The sequence below is a fragment of the Myotis lucifugus genome, unplaced genomic scaffold (assembly GCF_000147115.1).
Source record: "Myotis lucifugus unplaced genomic scaffold, Myoluc2.0 scaffold_491, whole genome shotgun sequence".
NCBI lineage: Eukaryota > Metazoa > Chordata > Mammalia > Chiroptera > Vespertilionidae > Myotis > Myotis lucifugus.
In genome coordinates, this window is record NW_005871539.1 from 459,165 (window position 1) to 474,269 (window position 15,105).

A 15,105-nucleotide genomic window follows, 5' to 3' on the forward strand; every position below is an offset into this window, starting at 1 on the left:
GAGATATATCAGAAAAAATATTGCTATGAGAAATGTCTGAGGCTTTACTGCCTATGTTTTCTTCTAGGGTTTTATGGTTTTGAATCTTTCATTTAAGTCTTTACCCATTTTGAGTTTATTTTTGTGTATGGTGTAAGAAGGTGGTCTTTAATTTTTTTTTTTTTTTTTGCATCTATCTGTCCAATTTTCCCAATACCGTTTATTGAATGGACTGCCCTTGGCTCATTTTTCAATACGAAATGACCATATAGGCATGAGTTTATTTCTAGGGTCTCTATTCTGTTCCATTCAGTTTTTGGCCTGTTTTTATGCTAGTACTATGCTGTTTTGATTACTTTGGCCTTGTAGTATAGTTTAATATCAGGTAGCATGATGCCTCCAACTTTGTTCTTTCCTAAGATTGCTGTGGCTGTTTGGGTCTTTTGTGGGTCCATACACATTTTTGGATTATTTCTTTTATTTGTGTGAAATATGCCATTGGTATTTTTATAGGAATTGCATTCAATTGATAGACTGATTTGGGTAGTATGGAATTTTTTGTTTTTGTTTTGCTGTTATCTAAATGTTTTTTCTTAAAATATATTTTTATTGATTTCAGAGAGGAAGGGAGAGGGAAAGATAGAAACATAAATAATGAGAGAGAATCATTGATCGGCTGCTTCCTGCATGCCTCACTGAGCCACGCTGGCCGGGCCAAATGTGTTCATTTTGATTTGAGGTGCTTTTAGTGCTGCTTCCTTCGGAAGGAACATCCTCTATAAGCCTTGCTTTCCCTCCTGGAGGCTAACAGAGGACTGTTTGTGCATGGCTAAAGATGGCGGTGATTTTATAGCATTCTGGGCATTTCACATCCATGAAGTAGGAATTGGGGCTCTGCACCAGGCATGTCTTCTTGTGTTTCCTCTCATCTTCTGGAGAGGGATGAAGGAGATCCATCCTGAGGCATGCTGCAGGGAGGTTGAAACCGCCAGAAATTAGTATGGACATTTGAATGATGTTAATTTTTCCTATCCATAAACATGGTATAATGCTCCCATTTACTTGTACCTTCTTCAATTTCTTTCTTCAGTGTCTTATCATTTTCCCAAGAAAGATGGTGCCTATGGACGAGGGAGTCAATACAGGGATCCTGGTCACTGTCCCTTTAGCTCTACCCTCGGAGCCACACTACTCATTTTCTCCAAACATGAGTCTAGTTCACTTCGAGCTGCCCTTCCTCCACTGGAGCCCAGAGGGTGTGGCTGAGAAAAATATTTAGTGCTCTGGCCCTTTAACAGGGCACCTGGGTTTCTAGCTGACTCCTGTCTCTCCCTGTTGACAGAATCCCTGTTGATTTTCACAGCCAGATGTTATGTGGGCTCTGCTTCTTGACTCTTGATTCTCGGTGGTGGAGCATGGCATGGGCTTGAGACCCCATGTTCCTCAGGGGAGACTTTTACAACTGAGATATAGCCCCGAGGATTCTCAGCTGCCTCATGTGAGAATGGGGTCAGGCCTTTCTCCCATTATCAGTGTGGCTTCTGTAAATCCTTCGTTACAAGACTTCTGTTCAGCTAGTCTTCAGTTGGTTATTCAGGCAGATTGTTCTATATTTTAGTTGCAATTGCAGTTTAGTTCTGGAAGATGAGTGTAACTTCCACCTACTCTGTTGCCATCAGATCCCGACTCTAACTTTAATTATCATTACACATTGTAGACCATTTCCTTTCATCAGGGTTAAGAGGGTACTTCTTTTTTTTAAAAAATATATTTTATTGATTTTTTACAGAGAGGAAGAGAGAGGGATAGAGAGTTAGAAACATTGATCAGCTGCCTCTTGCACACCTCCTACTGGGGATGTGCCCGCAACCAAGGTACATGCCCTTGGCTGGAATCGAACCTGGGACTTTTCAGTCCGCAGGCTGACGCTCTATCCACTGAGCCAAACCGGTTAGGGCTAGAGGGTACTTCTTGTATTCACTGTAAAAAATGTTTAATAAAGTCCATGTAAATTACTTGTTTATTGTAGTTGTGTAAAGGGTATAATGGATTTGTACTTATGTATATTGACATTGGTTTTTTTTTGTGTATGTGTGCTGCTGATCAGGATGTCATGGTCGCAGGTGGGATGGAGAGCATGTCCAATGTTCCCTACGTGATGAACAGAGGAGCAACTCCATATGGTGGGGTAAAGCTTGAAGATTTGATTGTAAAAGATGGGCTAACTGATGTCTACAACAAAATTCATATGGTAATTATTGCTTTAAAAATTATATATATATTTTATTTCAGAGAGGAAGGAAGGGAGAGATAGAAACATCAGTGATGAGAGAGAATCATTGATTGGCTGCCCCCTACTGGGAATTGAACCATGACACTCAACCACTGAGCCATGATAGCTGGGCTTAAATTATATGTATTTAGAAATTGAATTGAAGGATGGGCTCTATAAATGTCTATTTTAGCCATTCATTTGAAGAAAATATTTTTCTATGCTCATTGCATCAGCTTGGCTCAACTATTGAGTAAATTGCTGTACACCAGAGTAGGGCATTTTCTGATTTCTCATAATGGATTCTGTAACTATTTAATTATTTGCCTTCAAAATAGCAACAGCTGAGCTAATTCAAGTATTTGAAGATGAGACATGAGTGAAAAGTTACCTAGTACAGAAGAGTATATTTTAAGAAACTAATTGCTTTTTTATGTTATGCAAAGATAATGTATGTTTTATAAGGTATGCAACGTTAATTAGTTTTTTTTTAAAATTCCAACTTTTATCAGGGTAACTGTGCTGAGAATACTGCAAAAAAGATGAATATTTCACGAGATGAACAGGATACTTATGCTATTAACTCCTACACCAGAAGTAAAGCAGCATGGGAAGCTGGGAAGTTTGGAAATGAAGTTATTCCTGTCACAATTACAGTAAAAGGTAGAGCGATAATGTTCCAAATACATTTTAATTTTTAGTAGACTTCACATGTTGCAGAATTTTTTATGTTTAAGTCTTAGTCCTTTTTTTATTTTGTTAATCCTCACCTGAGGATATTTTTTCCATTGATTTTAGAGAGATTGTAAGGGAGGGGGAAAAACAGAGAGAGAGAAACATTGATATGAGAGACACACATTGATTGGTTGCCTCCCACATGAGCCCAACCAGATTGAGCCTGCAACCAAGGTATGTGCTCTTAACCAGAATGGAAGCGCCATCCTTCAGTCTGGGGGCTGACGTGGGCTGACGCTCTATTACTGAGCCAAACTGGCTAGGACTAAATTTAGTACATTTTAATCTTTTTCATTTCAACTGAGGACACTGACCTTTCTGCTTAATTACGGGAAATGTTGCCATTTCAGACAGTTCAACCCAATTTAATATAAGATTTCATTAAAATTGGCTCAGGCTTCCTAAGTTTCTACCTTTATTCATAGCTCAAACAGCTCCTGACCAACTCCAGAATAAATCCACAGTAAAGGTTCATTTCCCTGGCTTAGGTTACATTTCCATTCCAGGAATGATTACCATGCACACCGACTATAAGGGCTTATCCAGCCTAGGGCAGGCAACTACCCCTAGGGTCAGGAGAATGGGATCTGTGATTACAGAAGGAGGTGGGGAGACAAGAGAACAGGTGTGGCTGAATAGAAGATTTAAAGTGCTTTAAGCTATGTAATAACTTGTAAGACACTAACAGATTACAGATGGTAGGTTGTACAATAGAATTTATTCGGATGGTTTAAGGTATGCTGGCATACAAAGAAAGGCACAGACTACCAGGCACCGAATTGTTGACTTGACTGGTGATAACTTAAACGATGTTTGTTTTAGGTAAACCAGATGTAGTGGTAAAAGAAGATGAAGAATATAAACGTGTTGATTTTAGCAAAGTTCCAAAGCTGAAGACAGTTTTCCAGAAAGAAAACGGTTAGTATTAAGAAATGAAACATATGAAAAAATGGGAGTATTAATACTATATCTAGTCTTGGAATTGCCTAAGGATTTAAAAAAGTAATTCTAGAAAACATCTAGGAACTATTTAACATTTTCAATACATCAGGCTCAAGTGAAATTAAGAAAACAAATATTTATCCAAAGTATATTTAAAATTGCTTAACAGTGAATGCCTTTAATAGATAAATCCTAGGAAAGAGATTAGTAAACCAGCATTTGCCCAGTGCCATCATGCATGTTTCAGAGCTAGCTCTGAATAAACTGTTATAAAAAATCAACACAAAAAAAGCATTCTTACATTAATTTATAGTTATGTATATGTTTCCAAAGGGCAGGAGCTATCTCCATCTGTATTTGTAATTTTCCATGCATCTAGCAACATAGGCAGTACTAGGTAGGAACTTGTTTAATTGAACCAAATGGATTCAGTGTGAAGGAATGTTTTGACTTCATGCTCATTGATGCCTTCAGGCACAGTCACAGCTGCCAACGCCAGCACACTGAATGATGGAGCAGCCGCTGTGATTCTGATGACTGCAGATGCAGCCAAGAGACTCAATGTCAAACCACTGGCAAGAATAGCAGGTAGAGAATGTTCTGAACTTGTTTATTCCTAAACCTCTGCAAGCCGTTCCTGAAACTGAGTCTCCTTGTCAGTAATACATAATATTGAAGCCATCTGTAGCTACATAGGTTGTGCTTTGTGACAGGATATAACTAGTACATATTTTAACAGGGATAGAAGCTCCTTTAATATTATTATAATTTTCTTTATATAATAGTAAGCTTTAAAAATATTTTCCTCTCCTAGAAAATGAGTGGGAAAATACAGGGTGCATGTTTTATTTTACCCAGGCATGTAGGGAACAGTAGCCAGATAAAATCCCATATACGTAAAAAGAACATGGGATGAAGAGTCTAGAAATATGAAGTCTAGATGTTCTTCCATTTATTATTTCTGGGCTTGGCATACCCTCAGTTTACTTAAGCCTATCTTCAGCTGTAAAATCTGCCTTGCCTTCTTCATAAGGAGTTAAACAGAAATTTTGTTACTTTATAAAAACCTTGTGACTGAATTTATTCTTAGTTTAGATCATGGTTTCTTAACCTCAGCACTATTGATATTTTACAATAAATAATTCTTTCTTTTTGGGTTTGTTCTGTGCATTGTAGGATGTTTAGCAGATTTTTGGCCTCTACTACTAGTTACTATAGTAAGTGGCATTGTACCCATTAGGACAACTAAAAATATCTCTAGTTAACACCAATGTCCCTGGAGGCAAATTTCCCCTAACCCCCCACTTGTGAAAATCAATGGCTTATAAAGTGTAGAATGAAACAAATACATTTACATTTATTTCAGGGGATAGGAAATTTGCATTTTTGCATATTATACAGGGTGTCCCAAAAAATGTATACACACTTTAAAAGCTGATAGATCGATTTTGAAAATGAAATGTATTTTAAGAAACACTACCTTTATAAATATTCTAAGTATGTGTATACATTTTTGGGGGGACACCCTATATATAACAGTTGTTAGACCTTTGAGTGCATATAAAAAAGATTTTAAAAGCTTTTTATTTTTTTATGAAGCATTTGCTGACGCTGCTGTAGAACCTATTGATTTTCCAATTGCACCTGCATATGCTGTACCTAAGGTAAGAACATACTCCATTCTGCCAAATTGAACAAAATAAACTGATGAATAAAATAGAACCAGAGCCATTCAGAGGAAAGGAGGGAGCGGGGGTGGGAAGAGAGTAACCAAAGAACATATATGCATACATGCATTACCCACAGACACAGACAACAGGGTAGTGAAAGCTTGGGGTGGGGAGGGATCCAGGTGAAGGGAGGCAAAAAGGAGTCATTTGTAATACTCTCAACAATAAATATTTAAAAACCCATAGCGTTACCAAATGACCCAAGAATTCCAGTCCTATGTACATACCCAAGAGAATTAAAAAAAAAAAAAAAGGCAAGGGTGCCTGAGGCAGGCTAGATACTGAGGGCTAGAGAAGTGGTTCACACCTGGGTGCCATGTTTTGTCTAGTGCTGCTGGAACAGAGGAAGCTGCTTGAACCCCACAGCTTAGAAAGTTACGTGAGCCCAATGGAGGAAGAGAGAATAGTTTTTTGTTAATTTTACTGTTGCTCACAACATAAAAACTTCTAAAGAAAAAGGGCACTAGCAATATTTTATAAAGATAATTACCATCACAACACTTTCCTGCCTATGAGGAACTACCAAAACAAGAGATATTTAAATTTAAAAAGACTTCAAACAAGTAAAATAATTTAAATAAATAATTCACAGTAAAGTAACAATAGCTCTGAATATCTGTGCTCCAAATAATTCCACAGCAACTTTTATAAAGCAGAAACTATAAGGGATGCAGTAAAAACATTAACCATACCAACAGTAGACATTAATATACCTTTCATTTGACAGACCAAACTTCTCCAAGATAGAAATTGAGATAGTGCAAATAAAATCTTTTGATTGCAGTGCAGTAAGTTGAGAAATTAAAATCAGAAAATAAAAGGTCTATTCTTCCTGGAAACTAACAAACTACATATTTAGATATCTCTTGCATCAAAGGGAAGTACAAACTGAATTTCTGGTTAAGATGGCGGACTAGGTAAATACTGTGCGCACCTTATCCTATGACCACGTCAAAATCACAACTAAATTATAAAACCAGCATCACTGAGAACCACCTGCAGCCAAAGTGAACATAACTCCTGTAACTGGATATAGTTAGGAAGAAGCCACGTCAAGACTGTTGGAGGAGTGGAGACACGGAGTGGGCAGGTCCTATACCCATGGTGTGGCAAGTAAGAGTTGGGAGGGATAGCTCAGCTGTGGCGGTCCCCTCTGAGGAATAAAGGGTCCCAGCCCACAGCTCCAGTGCCAGGAAGGAGAGGTCCTCATAACATCTGGCTGTGACCATCAGTGGGGATTGTGGCTAAGTGAGAAAGAAGGCTGCTGTAGTCCCATGCGTTCCCCTTAATGGCCCGGTGCGTGGACTTGCTTGCCGACACTCATTCCCTCTGGGCTCCAGTAAAGGGAGACAGATGGGGAAGAACTAAATTGACTAGCTTCAGGGGCAGGGCTCTGCATGAAAGTATTGGCAGGCAGGCAGGCACTAAACTGAACTCTCCATTAACCTGGTTAACACTGTTTGTCCTTTCCCCTCCTCCTCCCAACTCATGCAGCTAGTCTGAATCTCTTCCAGCAGTTTTTCCGTCTAAGTGCCTTAACTTGGCTTGTGCTGTGGACTTTCCTAAAAAATGACAAAGGTTCACAATACTGAAACAAGCATCACGTGGCTTCAATGTACCCTGTAACTCTTGTTTAAATAGCCCCAAGCCTGGCACAAGCAACGATTGGTGTCAACTTGACATTGTAACGTCCATCAGGTGGCCACAAACCTGGCATACACAGTGGCCAGAGTTGGCTATAATTAAGCAGCCACAGCACAAGTGGCAGCTGGCCTCCGCTCAGTGTTGTGTCCACCAAAAGTCCCATGCCTGGCACAGGTGGCAGCCAGCCTTAGTTTGCAGGATAGCCTCTCCCAAGTACCTTCAAGCCCCGCAGAAGTGGCATTCAACCAGAGGTCACTTTGTAGCTCCTACCAGGCAGCACCAAGCCAGGAACAAAGGATGGCTGACCTTGACATCAACAAACCCCCTCCAAGGGCCTCTAGAACCAACATACCTGGTGGCCAGCTTCAGACTATGCGAGAGCATCACCCAACCAGCTCCACAGATGACACACCAAAGGGCGGACTTGGCTGGCACCAAAGCCTAATTAAAGTGACTCCTGCTCTGTGGGATCTGATCCTGCAAAAGAGCTTGTCTGCTGTGATCATGGCAAGCCCTCATGAGGGTCAACTCCACCTACTGACAAGCCAATGGCAAATGAGGCTCAACTACAATAGGAGGGCACATACAGCTCACACAAAGGACACCCATAGAGCTACCAGCTTAGGAGACTGGGCCCCACCTGGGGCTACTCTGAAGACCAGGAGATGTACTAGTTCTACCTAATACACAAAGATATATAGCCCAAATGAGGAGACAAAAGGAACATCCCAAATGAAAGAACAGATTAATCCTCCAGAGCAGTGGTTCTCAACCTTCTGGCCCTTTAAATACAGTTCCTCATGTTGTGAACATACCGGCTCTTCCATAAAATACCGACTTTTGCACATGGGCCACGAAGTTTCAATCGCACTGTACATGTGCGTGCCCGCACGTGGTATTTTGTGGAAGAGCCACACTGAAGGAACCAAAGAGCCGCATGTGGCTCGCGAGCCACGGTTTGCCAACCACGGGTTTAGAGCATCTTCCCGTACACTGAATGGTGGTGGGTTTGATTCTCAGGGCACATACCCAGGTTGCAGGTTCAATCCCCAGTTGGGGCATGTACAGAAGGCAATCAAACGATGTTTCTTATATCAGTGTTTCTCCTGCTTTCTCTCTGAAATCAATAAAAAGCATATGTTTGGGTGAGGATTTAAAAAAAATCAAACAAACAATTTAACATTATAACCAAAGGAACTAGAAAAAGTACAACAAACAAAGCCCAAAGTGAGTAGAAAGAAGACATTGAAATAGTCTAGAAAAATGATACAAAAGATCAATGAAACCAAGGGCCAGTTCTTTAAAAAGGTAACTGAAAAATAAAATGAAATATATGGGAAATAAAACCAAAATTGCAGAATTTCAAGAAAACAAGTTTTGATTGTTAATTACTTGGACATAATATGTAAAATTTTTTTAGGTTCTTAAAGCTGCAGGAGTGAAAAAAGATGATATTGCAATGTGGGAAGTAAATGAAGCCTTTAGTCTGGTTGTACTAGCAAACATTAAGATGCTGGAGATTGACCCTCAAAAAGTAAATATCAATGGAGGAGCTGTTTCTCTGGGACATCCAATTGGGTAGGTAAAATCATAAAGAAAAATCTCTAAGTAGGTTAATGAGTGCCGTTGTGTTTCTATTTAAAAGTGTTTCATGATAACTCCTATTACTCTGTGTTAAATAGATTTCTTTCCTACCCTTCATAAGGCAAACACCATTTGTGATAGGACTGAACATTGAACACAGATCTGTAACATTTGTTGCTTGAAAATTATTATTTTATTTAGAAGATTTAAGATTACAGTCTATGCTTGGGCCTTTAGAAAACCGTAACCATTATTAAATCGAGTCTCCCAAGTTTAAGAAAAGTAATAAAATTCAGCTATGATTAATGGTAATAAACTTTTAAAAAATTTAGAAAAGAACTTTTGGATACTTACTCATTCTATTACTTCATTAAAGAATCAAAATGCTTTCTTACTCCTAGGATGTCTGGAGCCAGGATTGTTACTCATTTGGTTCATGCCTTGAAGCAGGGAGAATATGGTCTTGCCAGTATCTGCAATGGAGGAGGTGGGGCTTCTGCCATACTGATCCAGAAGCTGTAAGACGACCTGTCACCAGTGTGGCTGACTTCCTTGGATCAGCTTATACTCCACAGAATGTTTCCTTTTTTATTATTTTCTATTTTAACTTTTTCTAAATAAGATGAAAAGATCAAATCCCAAAACATTTTGAAATTATAAATAAATTTTTTCTTCTGCTTTAAATTTTTGTTAATCTTCAGAAGTTTCCTATTTTTGTTATAAAGCTATATTTGAAATGCCAGTGTGCAAACTTAGTGGCTTACCAGTAGGCAGGGCAGTGATGGCGAACCTATGACACGCGTGTCAGAGGTGACAGGCGAACTCATTTTTTGGGTTGATTTTCCTTTGTTAACATGGCATTTAAATACATAAAATATCAAAAATATAAATCTTTGTTTTACTATGGTTGCAAATATCAAAAAATTTCTATATGTGACACGGCACCAGAGTTAAGTTAGGGTTTTTCAAAATGCTGACACGCCGAGCTCAAAAGGTTCACCATCACTGAGGTAGGGGCGTAGTAAACAAAAATAATTCTTCAAAAATCTAGGTAGAAAAATGTGTAGCCTGTTCTTATTTCCATTATAGTAAATGCCAGAAGACAAGGAACAAACATCTGCATAATATTTTTAACGGAGACCTAGCTGGTTTGTTTGGCTCAGTGGATAGAGGGTCCGCCTGCAGACAGAAGGGTCCCAGGTTTGATTCCAGTCAAGGACGCATACCTTGGTTGCAGGCTTGATCCCTAGCTCTGGTTGGAGCTGGTGTGGGAGGCAACCAATCGATGTGTCTCTCTCACATCCGTGTTTCTCCCCTTCCCTTCCACTCTCTCTAAAAATCAATGGAAAATATCCTTGGGTAAGGATTAACAACAACATATACATATTAATGGAATCTATAATAATAAAAGCGTAATATGCTAATTAGACTGGATGTCCTTCCGGGCGACCTTCTGGATGAAGCTGGGGCTGTGAGGGAAGCCCAGGTCCTAGGTACCTGTCGGCGGCCAGAGGGAAGCCCGGGTCCCGGGTGCCTGCTGGTGACTGGAGGTAAGCCTGGGTCCTGATGCCAGAGGGAAGCCAGTGCCAGCAGCCAGGGGAAGGAAGACCTACTCTTGCACAAATTTCGTGCATTGGGCCTCTAGTAAAGTAATAAAAGCCACTAGAAGGTGTCTGGGCACACAATAGTTTAGAAATATAACACTGTGATGTTTCCTCAAAGAATGATGAAAAAAAAATAATCAAAATTAAGAAATTAGGAATGTGAAACTTTAAAAGTTTTTAAATGATTAAGGACTGGTTGGGGATGAAGGTTAGTTAGTGGTAAAATAGGAATAGACATTTTACAGTTGGCTCAACAATGAGGGGTTAGGGGGCCGATTTCCTCTGCAGTCAAAAACCTGCATATAGCCTGACCGGTGTGGCTCAGTGGTTGAGTGCCAACCTATGAACCATGAGGTCATGGTTCGATTTCCAGTCAGGTTACATCCCCAGGTTGTGGGTTCGATCTCCAGTAAAGGTGTTTGTGCAGGAGGCAGGTGATCAATGATTCCTTCTCATTATTGATGTTTCTATCTCTCCCTCTTCCTTCCTCTCTGAAATCAACAAAAATATATTTTAAGAAGATCTGCGTATAACTTGATTCCCCAAGAACTAAGTTGTCTTTCAGTATCTCCAGGGGATTGGTTCCAGGACCCCCTGTGGCTACAAAAAAACAAAGATGTTCAAGTGCCTTATATAAAACTAGAGGCCCAGTGCACAAAAATTTGTGCACTCGGGGGGGGGGGGGGTCCCTCAGCCCGGCCTGTGCCCTCTCGAAGTCTGGGACCCCTCGGGAGATAACGATCTGCTGGCTTAGGCCTGCTCCTGGGTGGCAGAGGGCAGGCCCAATCCCTAGGTGCAGCCCCTGGTCGGGCTCAGAGCAGGGCTAATTGGGGAGTTGGGGCGCCGCCCCCTGTAATGCTCAGAGCAGGGTGGATTGGGAGGTTGTGATGCCACCCTCAGTCACACTCAGGGTGGAGCTGATTGGGGGGTTGGGGCACTGCCCCCTGTCACACTCAAGGCAGGGTCGATGGGGAGGTTGCCACGCCACCCCCTGTCACGCACAGAGCAGGGCCAATCAGGGGGTTGGGGCGCTGCCCCCTGTCACGCACAGAGCAGGGCCCATCAGGGGGTTGAGGAGCTTCCCCCTGTCATGCACAGAGTAGGGCCCATAGGGGAGTTAGGGCACCGCCCCCTGTCACACACAGAGCAGGGCGGATCAGGGGGTTGGGGCGCCGCCACTGTCACACTCAGGGCATGGCCGATGGGGAGGTTATGGCTCTACCCTGTCACACACAGAGCAGGGCCTCGTGGGGGGGTGGGGTGGGGGGGTTGGGACGTCACCCCCTGTCACACACAGAGCCACAGGGCGATCAGGGGGTTTGGGCGCTGCCCCCTATCATGCTGATCCGGTGCCAGGAGGCTTCGCGGCTCCACTGATCCCAGTGCTGGGAGGCATATTACCCTTTTACTATATAGGATAGAGGCCTGGTGCATGGGTAGGGGCTGGCTGGTTTGCCCTGAAGGGTGTCCTGGATCAGGGTGGGGGTCCCCACTGGGGTGCCTGGCCAGCCTGGATGAGGGGATGATGGCTATTTGCAGCTGGTCACACACCCTTCAGGGTGGGGGTCCCCAGTGGGGTGCCTGGACAGTCTGGGTGAGGGGCTGAGGGCTGCTTTCAGGCTGGTGGTTGTTGATTGAAGCTCCCAACCGCTCCTTTTTTTTATTTTATTCTGGGCCAGCTTTAGCTCTGGCTCTAGCTCTGAGAGCAGGTATCTGGTTTGTTTCAGTTCTATAATCGAAACAATGTATAATTCCAGCTCTGAGATCCCAGCCTATATTTGTTAGAATGTTTCAAACTGCCAGCTCAGAGGCCGGCAAGTCAGGCGGGGAACGTTGGAGTCTGCAGTCCCTGGAGCAAGCAAGCCTCATGTTCGCTTCCAGCTGCCTGGCTGCCGGCCGCCATCTTGGCTGACAGTTAATTTGCATAAGGATACGCTGATTAGCCAATGGGAAGGGTAGCGGTCGTACACCAATTACCATGTTTCTCTTTTATTAGTGTAGATGGCATAAACCAATGCATACAGTTGGCCTTTCATATCCACAGACTCCCAGTACAGGTATTTATTGAAAAATATCTGTGTATAAGTGAACCAACACAACTCAAACTCATGTTGTTCAAGGTCAACTGTATATGCTAAATAAGGGCAAATGCCCATATAAATAAAAACGAGTTCTACATTTTAAATTGCTATAGAAGGTAAGAGTTGAAAAGGCCAATTATCTATACCAGTGGTCGGCAAACTCATTAGTCAATAGAGCCAAACATCAACAGTACTTCTTCAAAATAGACTCATCCAGGCCAAAAACCAACTTCTTGCGCATGGGCCACGAAGTTTCAATTGCACTGTATGTGCGCCCCCACGTGGTATTTTGTGGAAGAGCCACACTCAAGGGGCCAAATAAACGCATGTGGCTCGAGAGCCGGTTTGCCGACCACGGATAAAAGCCTATGTGGTTGCCAAAACCGGTTTGGCTCAGTGGATAGAGCGTTGGCCTGCGGACTGAAGGGTCCCAGGTTCGATTCCGGTCAAGGGCATGTACCTGGGTTGCGGGCACATCCCCAGTGGGAGATGTGCAGGAGGCGACTGATCGATGTTTCTCTCTCATCGATGTTTCTAGCTCTCTATCTCTCTCCTTTCCTCTCTGTAAAAAATCAATAAAATATATTTAAAAAAAAAAAAAAAAAGCCTATGTGGTTGCCACGCCCTCATGCCGTGATGCCTTCACGCTGTAACAATCTGTCATCAAGAGGCTGCATGTGCGCGCAGGTGGGCAGGGACTTGACGCAGCGTGCGCAGGGTGGAGGCAGATCCCGAGTCTCCGTGTGGAGCTGGGTCCCAGCAGCTCTGTGTGGCGGGACTCCCGGCTCCGGCCTCTTTGGGACAATCCATTGAGGAGCCCCAGATGGGTGGGTGGAGCCTACCTCTTTGGGGAGCTCAATCGCAGGGCTCCCGCACTGTGAGAGGGCACAGGCCAGGCTTGGGAACCCCCCCACCCTAGTGGATGATTTTTGTGCACCGGGCCTCTAGTAAAGTATAAAGAGAAGTAACTTCTAAATTTATTAAAAGGAAGAAAGTGTTAAAATAGGACAAACACTATTCTGTATAAAGAAAAGATTATTCAAAGTAAAATTGTACAGAATCCAATCACAAGTAGAAGGGCACAAAAATAATTTTTTTATGGAGGATGACAGGAAAATTTAGCCCACAATTAGGAGTTGACTGTGATCCTCCCTCAAGAACAGGGATGTCAGCAGATGCCACCTCTGCCTTCTGACTTATGCCCACTACAAATCAGTATTTCCTAGAAGGAGCTTGCACACATGTGTGGCAACTCAACTTTCATAGGTGCTACTCAAAGATCAGGCCCTTGGATCACCCAGCTTTGATAGCCAACAAGGCTTGCACTCATGGGTCCAACAAAAACTAAAGCAAAGCAGCAGGTATTAATGGGTGCATAAGCCCCACTGCCCACTGCCGTCTGCCCAGAAGGGCCCTAATATATTCTTTCCCAGCTGCTACCTGATGTTAGTTTCTAATCAGCCTGCATCTAGGTATTCACTGCAATCCTCCCTTTTAGGACACTGGTTTTTGGCACATCTTCAACTATTGGGAGCAACTAAAAACAAAGAAGGCCACAAGGACAGTTGCAACAGTTTAAGAGGCAATAAGGAGCTCTGGCCAGGCTGACTGTGTCCTACACAGATCATTCTGTTAAGACTGGGAGAGGTGGCTGTTTTATCTAGTGCACAGAAACCAACACAGAGAGTAAAGGAAAATGAAGAAAGAGAGGAATATGTTCCAAACAAAAGAACAAAAAACATTCCAGAAACAGACCTTAATTAAAAAGAGACAAGTGATTTACCTGATAAAAAAATCAAATTGATGGTCATAAAGATGCTCAACAAGGTTAAGAGAATAAATGCATAAAGTGAGAATTTTAAAAGAGAAAGAAAATATAAGTATCACACAGAATTGAAGAAGACAATAATTACACTAGAAAATTCAACAGAGGGGTTCAACATCAAAAGTTAAGATGGCTAGAGGCTTTATGTGACACAATCAAATGGGCAAATATATGCATTACTGGGGTCCCAGAAGGAGAAGAGAGAAAGAGGGGAAAAGATTATTCAAAGAAATCATGGCAAGAAAACTTATAATCTGGGAAATGAAACAAAAAACCATACAAGGAAGCCCAAAGAGGGGGGTGGAGGAATGCAGAGAGCCCCACACCAAGACACATTGTAATTAAATTGCCAAAGTAAAAGATAAGGAGAGAATCTTAAAAGCAGCAAGAGACAATTTGTTATGTACAAGTGACAATTTGTATTGTCACGGTAAGACAATAAGCAGATTTTTTAGCAGAAACTTTACAGATCAGATTGAGTGGTATGAGTGGCATATTCAAAGTGTAGAAAGAAAAAACTTGCAACTAAAAAACTTTTACCAGCAAAGCTGTCCTTCAGAATTGAAGGAATGATAATTTCCAGACAAGCAAGAGCTGCAGTTCATCATTAGTATACTGGCCTTGTAAGAAATGCTAAAGAACCTTCTTCAACCTGAAACAAAAGAACACAAATTAGTAACAAGAAAACATTTAAAAGTATTAAGTCTCA

The 15,105-nt window shown here is 41.9% G+C and overlaps 1 protein-coding gene across 1 annotated transcript in view; it reads left to right on the forward strand.

The window, feature by feature from the left end:
• ACAT1 (acetyl-CoA acetyltransferase 1) overlaps positions 1–9,574 on the forward strand; it is a 22,048-nt gene extending 12,474 nt beyond the window's left edge. Inside the window, exons 7-13 of the mRNA XM_023744836.1 lie at positions 2,087–2,230; positions 2,764–2,914; positions 3,809–3,904; positions 4,403–4,516; positions 5,528–5,592; positions 8,723–8,880; positions 9,288–9,574. Of these exons, the coding sequence (XP_023600604.1) occupies positions 2,087–2,230; positions 2,764–2,914; positions 3,809–3,904; positions 4,403–4,516; positions 5,528–5,592; positions 8,723–8,880; positions 9,288–9,408 (849 nt within the window). The 3' untranslated portion in view covers positions 9,409–9,574. The remainder of the gene's footprint in view (positions 1–2,086; positions 2,231–2,763; positions 2,915–3,808; positions 3,905–4,402; positions 4,517–5,527; positions 5,593–8,722; positions 8,881–9,287) is intronic.
• The last annotated feature ends 5,531 nt before the right edge of the window (positions 9,575–15,105 follow it).